Consider the following 8,824-nt stretch of genomic DNA (forward strand, 5'->3'; position numbering starts at 1 on the left):
AAAAAAAAAGTTTAACTGTTTTGAGCCACAGTGGGGCAACATTAATTATATTTTGTAATAAATAGCCGATGTCTTATAGTATTTCATAGATCAAAAGGATCTTTCTCAAACATATTTATTCTTCATCAATTATATACCATGAGAAGAAGTGGATGCTACTGTTCTCATTTTATGGGTCACAGAGCTAGTAAATGGCAAAAATGAGACTTAAGAGTTAGTCCCTGGGTACTAAATCTATGGTTCTTTTCCACACCATGACAAAGCTTTCAATGGACATTGACTTGTGGTTCCATAAATATGAAGCTATTATCATCAACATCATTAACATTGTTGAAAATAAATAACAAATATTTTATATCCCAAACTAAAACCACTCATTACTTAAAACTTAAGTACCAATGCAGCAGTGCCTTTTATTTTAAATCATTACGGATCTAACTTTCACGCAAGACAAATTTATGCAAAATGAACAAACACTAATCTTATTCCAATCTTTTCTTTCACAAAACTGTAAAAAACAAAGACACTTCTTGCTATGATACAAAGAAAATCGCACATAGAAATGTACAAGGAGAGCAGAATTGCACTGCTTGTTCTTGCCAAGGACGTGATCTCAAACAAGCCATTTCACCATCTGGTTCTTTGCTTCTCATCTTCAAAACAAGGGGGTTGGATTAGATGGTCTTCTGATAATCTTCCCAAGGCAAATGGTTTAGGACACCTTAAAGGAAGATTTTATAGTGACCTGGTGAACCCACAAGTGTGATAATCTGGCACCCCAAATAAATGTTAAATATATCATATTTCACAAGAGCTAGACTACTGATAGTGTATTCCAAAAGGGATGCCTAATTTTTCAGACATATTTGCACTGAGTTCAAATAATATGCTACATTCTTTCTATGTGCTAAAAAAAAAAAAATGAGTCCTTGTCTCTGAAAAAAATAAACTGGTATAAATATCCTTTTCTTCCCACACAGAAACACTGGTGCAGTACCAGGTAAGCGTGGTGCTAGTTTGGGCATTCTGAAGAATGCCTATTTCCAAAGAAGGGCATTCTGACATGAAGGTCACAATTTCACAGATTTTTGGATCACTGTAAAAAATAAGCTGCTTTGAAATTGTGGATCTCTGAGGCCTGAAAAATGGTAACACTAACTTAGGACCTCTGCAGACTACAGAGTCACTTATTACTGAAGGCTGACTTCATTTATTTAACTATCTGGTATATTCTGAGGATCAGATCCAAACTGATGAAAGACTTATGGAATTTGCTGGATTATATATTGTTATGAATATTACTTTTATATAAATATGGCTTAAATGTACACATATATACATATTGAAATAAATTAGGAACTGAGTTTATGTACATTCACTAATCTGTCACTATCCAGCCCCTTGCCCCATGCTTTCTGTCCCCTGCTGATGGCATACTCTTGTCAATGCTGATCCTTCTCTCTAGAATACCCTCCACTCCCCTTTAATAGACCAACTACCATCGATCACTTTTAACCTCAGCTCAGGTACCTCTTTTCTTGGAAGTTTTCCCTAATCCACTTCCCTTAAATAGGGTCACTTGGTCCCTTTCTCCTTTGCTACGCATGGCTCCCCTGCAATGCATCTCAGTCACTCATCAATAGACTGCATTGTTGCATGAATATATTTAATTCTTGTTCACCAGACCATGAATTTAGGAACCATGTCTTAAATAACTTTGCTCCTAGAGCCTAATGTATTTCCTGCCACATAGCAGAAACTCAAATAAATAAATAAATAATATATATATATATATTATACACATATATATATATACACACACACACACAGACACAGGCACCAAATGGCTTTTTGTTGAGTGCCATCAAAATCCCCTAATAACTGACTTTAAAATTTAAGACCATATGCCAACCATCCTGATTTGATCATCACACATTAGACAAAAATACTGATAGTCAACTCTGTACCCCACAAATATGTATAATCAATTATGTTTCAATTAAAAAAAAATTTTAAACCAACACCTTTTTATCATCCCTTAGTGAGTAGGCTAACAACAGTTATGTACAGAACACTAGCCATTAATAAAGATTCTACCCCTGCCATTACTCTTTAAAATAATTTAAGTTCAATCATTTCCAAAAAGTCATTGGGTTTTTCCTCCTCTGTCACACCTTTTACCAACAATACTCAATCCCAGGCCCTTTCCCGGCTTCTTCTGTAGCTCAATGGTGAGAGTGTCACACACATCCTCCTCTTTGTATGGGGTCTCATCTCTGTAGAGCGTCAGGCGCACTCTCTGCGGTGTCTGTCTCAGGACATTTATTGCTTCATCATGTGTGGCTTTTCTCAAGTCAATTCCATTCACCTATACAGAAATGGGACACTGACTGTGAGGAACCAGATGAATTAAGTGCAGTGAAGAAAGAAAGGGTGGGGGAGGAGGGGAGAGAGAGAAAGAAACACCCCTCCCCCTGACTGCCTTTTCTCTGTTATTTTTGAAGGTCAAAAACAAGCGTTCTGTACCTCTAAAATCTGATCTCCAGCCCAGAGTCTTCCATCTTTACATGCTGCTCCTTCTTCATAGACCTCATGGATAATAATCGCACCCTAAGGGTCCAAACAAAACATACCCACGCTTTATCCCATCCTTCCTAGGGACCGTGAGCAGAAATGGAGTCCAAACACACTGTACATTTATAGAAAGCAATAGGGTTATGCATGTACTAGATCCATATGTGATTAACATATCATAATTCGAGGAAAAGTATAAAAACACAATTTTTGCCAAAAGTCTCAAAGAAGCTTATACTTTTTTTTTCTAATGGTAGGAAGGTTTAAAAAAGGTGCTAAAATATATAAATCATACATACACATGTATACTAAAGACATATCACCTTTCCTATGCATATATGAAATAATTTTTAAAGTATTCTTGACAGGGCCAGCCCGGTGGCACACTGGAGAGTGCGCCGCTTGGGAGCGCGGCGGCGCTCCCACCGAGGGTTCGGATCCCATGTGGAGACCGGTTCCCACTCACTGGCTGAGCGTGGTGCAGGCGCGACACCGAGGGTTGCGATCCCGTTACCGGTCAGTAAAAAAAGACAAAAAGGAAAAAAAAAAAAAGTATTCTTGACAGTTAGGAAATTTTGTCTACTAAGTATCCAGTTTTTCAGACCTCTCTTAATATGGGTCTAACCCAACCTAAATATCAGTAAAAAGGACTTGACAGTTAGGAAATTTTGTCTACTAAGAATCCAGTTTTTCAGACCTCTCTTAATATGGGTCTAACCCAACCTAAATATCAGTAAAAAGGAAATTAAAATATGGCATAGACTAGTTAACTGATAGAAACATTTTGAAACTAAAGGTCACCTCTCACAAGTGTAACAGTATCTTATTGAGTCAGTATTGGCTTCCTAAAAGTGAAAATCTCAGTACCCAATTGAATGTTTGCCATATAAATTAAAATAAAAATGAATGATATGTTTTCTTTAGTCTTTATATTTCATTTAATAAAACTGATAGAAATGTCCCTGATAATGGTCATCAGGACTGGCTGAAGCCAGCGCTGTCTGTGTAGCTGCAGCCCCTCTGGGTGGGGACTCACCAGCAGCGTGTCGGACCCCCCAACGATGCTCAGGCCCAGCCCTGTTCGCCCTTTGGAAATCTCAATTGTTGTTTCACAGCCAGGAATAATGGGGCAGGTTGCAGGATCAGAAGCAAAGATCGCTGGTGTTGAAGACCTGCTTGTACCTAAAAATAAGTTGAAAATAAAATGAAATACACATAAAAAGTGATTAGAAGGCACATACTTCTAACAAACCACACTGATTGCTTTTGAGAAATGGAGCAGGGAAACAGGCCCAAGGCTGGGGAAAAAGAAGACTTCAAATTTATCTTAATCTTCTAGTTATCTTATATTAAAAGATATCAAACAAATATGATTAAATCATCATTGTTGATTTAGGGTAGTGGGCATAAAATTTCCTGTTTAATTATCTTCAGTACTATTCCGTATTTTTTTAAATTGCCTGAGATATAAAGGATAGGCTGTCAAGGAAGGAGAACAGAGTTGAGCTGAACCTCTAGTTTCACTCTGATCTTCTACATTTCACTGGAGCCAAACACACTTCTTATGAAATAAAGATTTATAAAACTCAGAGGGAGATATGTGGCAGTGACCTAGAAGCGCACTCAGGGAAGACCACAAAACACATCAATAATTTTGGTCATGGTGCCGGCTTTTCAGGGTGTTACATGTTTTTGTTTTCCTTTTCTTCTTATCCTAGAGCATTTCTTCTTTGACTCAGGGCATGTATGCATCCTTTGTAGCTTTTCCCCTGGGGTCTCATTTGATTTGTACAAATTCAGATATCAAATCCTGGTGCATACACTCTCAGAGCTGAATAGGTAGGAGCAGATTATGAGAAAACAAGGAGAATATAATTTCACACTTTGTTTTATGATAGTCTTCATATCGTATCATATGTTTTATGATACAACAAAGAGTATACAGCAAATAGCATGTTTTGGGAAAAGCTAGGACACTTGGTAGAGTAGCGTATGCTTTACACAAGATGTTCTCCTTTTAGGAAATCAGAAACAGACTATTTTTATGCTCCTGAAATGGTAAGAACAGGTGTAGGATATTTTCTTTTATGTTAAGTTTTCATTTAGCATTTCATTTTTTTTTTACAGACAATGCTATTTAGAGATCAACATAAAATTGAAAAATGAGAACATTTCCACAAAATCCTTTAACACTTCAGTGAATTATCCAGTCTTTCTAAATAAAGGATTACTTTCATCAGAGATGCATTGCTTTAAGACTTTTTTGTCCAATTATATTACAAATGTTTAAATCTAGTGTTTCTTTAAAAACCTGTCAAAAGAACTGAGTGTTTCAATTTGGAGTCCAAAAGAGATTTATTTTTCCCCTCCCAGATGCAGAAAAAGCCAATGTGTTTAAGTAATTTTTAAAAATGTCTTAATACTGCAGAGCTTGAAATTTATTGTTTTACTGTATACTTGTGTGATTTTTCTCACAAAGTAACTCAAATAAATGATTTGCCTCCATATACTAGACAGGCAGTTTAATGATACATACACTAAAGTGTCACTCCATGGTTCACATACATCCATGTCATCTACTTTGACAGAATCTACTATAATACCCGAACCATACAACTCGGATCTACTATGTATAATGTTGCAATGACTAGCATTTTTAAGAGTTTCTTGTAGTGGCAGGCTGTATTGATCCTATCTGTGAAACAGGATCATTATTCATCCATTCTACAGATTAAAAAAACTGAGACTTATAGAAGTTAAATTACTCTCCCAGTATAAAAAATAATCTACAAAATAATATATCTAATTCATTAGTTAGATACCTGGAATCACAGGTACCCTCAGAAAAAGATTCTTGGAGAGCAAAGAGTACCACTTCCTTGTTTTAGAGATGAAGAAGCTGAGACTTTGGAGTGGGTGAGTGGGTTTCCTAAGGCCCCAAGGCTAGGTAAAGCACACAGATTGCCTGCCTAACTGTCCAGTACTCTTTTTGCAGGAGCCACTCTCTTTATACCATCTTGTTATCAAAAGGCTCCCTAACTATGGCCTTTCAAACAGTGAGCTGCAGGCAGGCAGCTAGCTCCCAAGTAGGGACCTCCCACTGAGTCCGAGCATGCCAACACCATATGAGCAGGACGGACTCTCACTGGCCCAGTTCTTACTTCGGATGGGCTCCGGTTCTGGGGAGCCAGACGGTGGAAACATCAGAGACTGAGAGCTGTTCTTTTTCTCTCCATTGGCTGCACCAGCTGCTGAAGGAGCAGCCTGGGAATCTGGATTCTCAGCATGAACGGTCAGTTTTACGGTCGTCTTTGCTGTCTTCAGAAGGCTAATAAACTGGCAAGGTGTTGGTGTGGAGGGGAAACAAAATTCAAAGGCAAATTAATAGACTTATGCAAATAAGTCACCATTATTGATGGAATCTAATTCTATATATAATCTGGAGAAGAGACAGGCAAATTATTTCCTTGTCAGAATTTAAGGGGCCAAGAAAGAAATGGTTCTAGTTTCTCTCCAGGTTCTCCACATGTCTGATGTAGATTAAGGCCACAGTTAATTTCTACTGTAAGTCTAGTTATGACCAGATTCTTCCTTACACAAGAACAGTGCTTTGAACTTTGTACACTTCTAATTACTATCGTCTATTTTTCTGTATCCCCACAACCTTAGAAGATCATGGGGTATTTTCCCCACTTACTGATTCTACAGAGAATCTGAAGCAGCTTACACAAACACTTTTAATAAAATAGAAACACATATGTTAACAGCAGGATGGGAAAACTGCAATGGAAAAATCAAAGCAAACAGAAAGTTAAAACAGATTTATGGGTTACAGCAGCCAACCTATATAATTATTAAAACTGCATTTCTAAAAAATGCATTTCAGCTTCTTGCTGGCCAATGTAGAAATATAAATAAGGTCAATTACATGGTTCTCCCTCACTGTAACGAAGAAAAAGAAAACCCCATCTCAGCGGAAACTAAGTTTTTTCCTGACACTTATATATGAAAGGAGGCCTCAAGTGAGACTCCAACTAAGTATTATAATCACTTTTGAGGAGGAAGAAACTCAGATATAAAGAAACTCAGGTATAAAGAACCGTTTAACTCCAATAATAGTTATACATTTAATGGCTGAGTCTTAAAATTTGTCTATAAAGCAATATACAGAGTAGATATTTATGGGAGTAAACATTCATTAAAAAATATTACTCTGGTCATAACACGAAGTTAGCCATTGTTTAGGAGTTTCAAGTTTTCTTAAGGGAAAATGGAAATGATATTTATCAAAAATGCCCAGTGAATACTGAGCAATTTACCACACAACAGAAAATACCTTAACATCACCTTGATTGGAAAATAGAAAAGAGAAACTGAGGAACTTCTGAATAATCTCTTCTTTTCCTTAGGAATATGTCTAATGTGGCTACATAACCCTAATTTCCTATGACCGCACACAAATGCACACGTTAGCCATGCCCAAGGAGGAGTTTATAGTACCATGTACTTTGGAAAAGTACCTTTTCAACAGGATAACCAACAACAACTTCATCATCCACAGCCAAGATCTGATCTCCAACTTTGAGTCGTCCATCCTTAATTGAAATATGGAAGACTGAGTGACTTTCCAGAAATAATTCCCACCTCTTCCACCTCTTTATGAGAGAAAGGTAAAGCCTCACCTTGGCTGCTACTCCATGTTCTGTTAAACTCTTTATGATGACTCCACTGAGCGTATCTTCTTCGCTAATAGCAATGCCCAGACCCCCTTGATCCTAGAGAAGTCAAAAGAAGAACACTTAGAAGACTTGAAACAGATTAATTTTGTCCAAATGGAAAGGTATGTAACCATAACTCCCGAACATCATCTTTTACCCAAGGGATACATATGCAATTAAACCTCTTTTAAAGTCCATTATTACAAATCTCTTCTTAAACAAATTTGCAAATTTTTCTAAAGGGAATAAATTCTCCATTAAACATTCAAATGTTTTCACTCCTTCCATATATCAGGCATCTTTAGTAAACTTAGCAAAATATCCAGGCAGCAAAAATGCATTTAATAATTCAATCAAAACATTCAACATTTACAAATTTAGTCTTGTGCCACTGGCTGACTGAATAAGTCACTCAAAATCAACCAAAGCATCCTCCTGTCTCCTCTCTTTCTGGACTGTAGCTTAGAAATAATAATCAAGTCTGGCCCCTTCATTCTTTAAGACCACCCTTCTTCCTTTAGCAGACAGACTACAATTACTGTTGTGTGCTCTATTGTTTTGGAGCCTCAACACCCAGAGCAGTTTCTCCAGAGAATAACATTTCGATTTGCTGCTGAGTGAAAATGCCTCTGAGTCCCAAGACATGAACTAAAAACCTGGCAAGGCCAGAGAGCTACACCTACATTGTCTATATTTCCCACATTTTTCTTTTATCAAAATCAAATATTCAATAATATTGGCTTTTATCTTTCTGTAATGTTGACTTTAGTAAAATTAAAACAGAGTTTTAAACATTTTCATTCTGGCCAGAGCTCAAAACCTTTTTCATTATAGTTTTCACCCCGGGAAAAGTCACAAAAAGCAAACTACAGAAAAGGGAATCTTGTCATGGTTTCTCTGAAATATACATGCAAGAGCCAAGCTTGCCAGCATACATTCTTGTCCATCAGTTTAAAGATGATCAACTTGTCAGTTTTCAGAGGCAGACTGTTAACACCTGATGAGTTTCAGACTATCGCACTGTGCACCTCTCTCCATCACCTCTTTCCTTTGAGGCACTCAGTCACATGTACAAGAAAGAGCACCTTCAGGATGAGCTTACTGGGTTCTAATTTACCTTCTTCCTAGCTGTAGAAATATGGATATGCCACTTGATAGCTCCAAACCTCAATTTCTTATGTAAAAAGTCTAAATTTTCCTATCTAAAAAAATGGAAAAATAATAATAGCTGCCACTTAAGTTAGTCAGAAAGTACTTTATTGGCACAGTTGGCATTTGCTGACTATTTACCTAAAACCCATTCCCAGCTTACCCCTTTGTAAAGACTGGTAGACGTTCATAAAAATATCCACCTCCCCACCCCTCAATGTTCCTAACAACTCACTCCCCCTCCTCTCTTTGCCCCCCTAATTTCTTCTCTTCCTCCCATGTTTTGGGTGATGATTTTTTTTTTTTTTCCTTTTTGTCTTTTTTCATGTCCGGCAACGGACTGCAACCCTCAGTGTCGCCCCCGTACCAGACCAGGACCGGCA

General features: G+C 37.4%; 1 protein-coding gene across 2 annotated transcripts in view; it reads right to left on the reverse strand.

Annotated features, from left to right (window-relative positions):
- Positions 1-8,824, reverse strand: part of MPDZ (multiple PDZ domain protein) — a 95,748-nt gene that overhangs the window by 10,481 nt on the left and 76,443 nt on the right. For both annotated transcript variants that reach the window (XM_008588410.1, XM_008588411.1), the window contains 6 exons: positions 7,257-7,349; positions 7,095-7,169; positions 5,736-5,910; positions 3,611-3,756; positions 2,527-2,610; positions 2,175-2,368 (listed from right to left, as the gene is read on the reverse strand). In XM_008588410.1, the coding sequence (XP_008586632.1) occupies positions 2,175-2,368; positions 2,527-2,610; positions 3,611-3,756; positions 5,736-5,910; positions 7,095-7,169; positions 7,257-7,349 (767 nt within the window). The remainder of the gene's footprint in view (positions 1-2,174; positions 2,369-2,526; positions 2,611-3,610; positions 3,757-5,735; positions 5,911-7,094; positions 7,170-7,256; positions 7,350-8,824) is intronic.

The sequence above is a fragment of the Galeopterus variegatus genome, unplaced genomic scaffold, assembly GCF_000696425.1.
Source record: "Galeopterus variegatus unplaced genomic scaffold, G_variegatus-3.0.2 Scaffold4805, whole genome shotgun sequence".
NCBI lineage: Eukaryota > Metazoa > Chordata > Mammalia > Dermoptera > Cynocephalidae > Galeopterus > Galeopterus variegatus.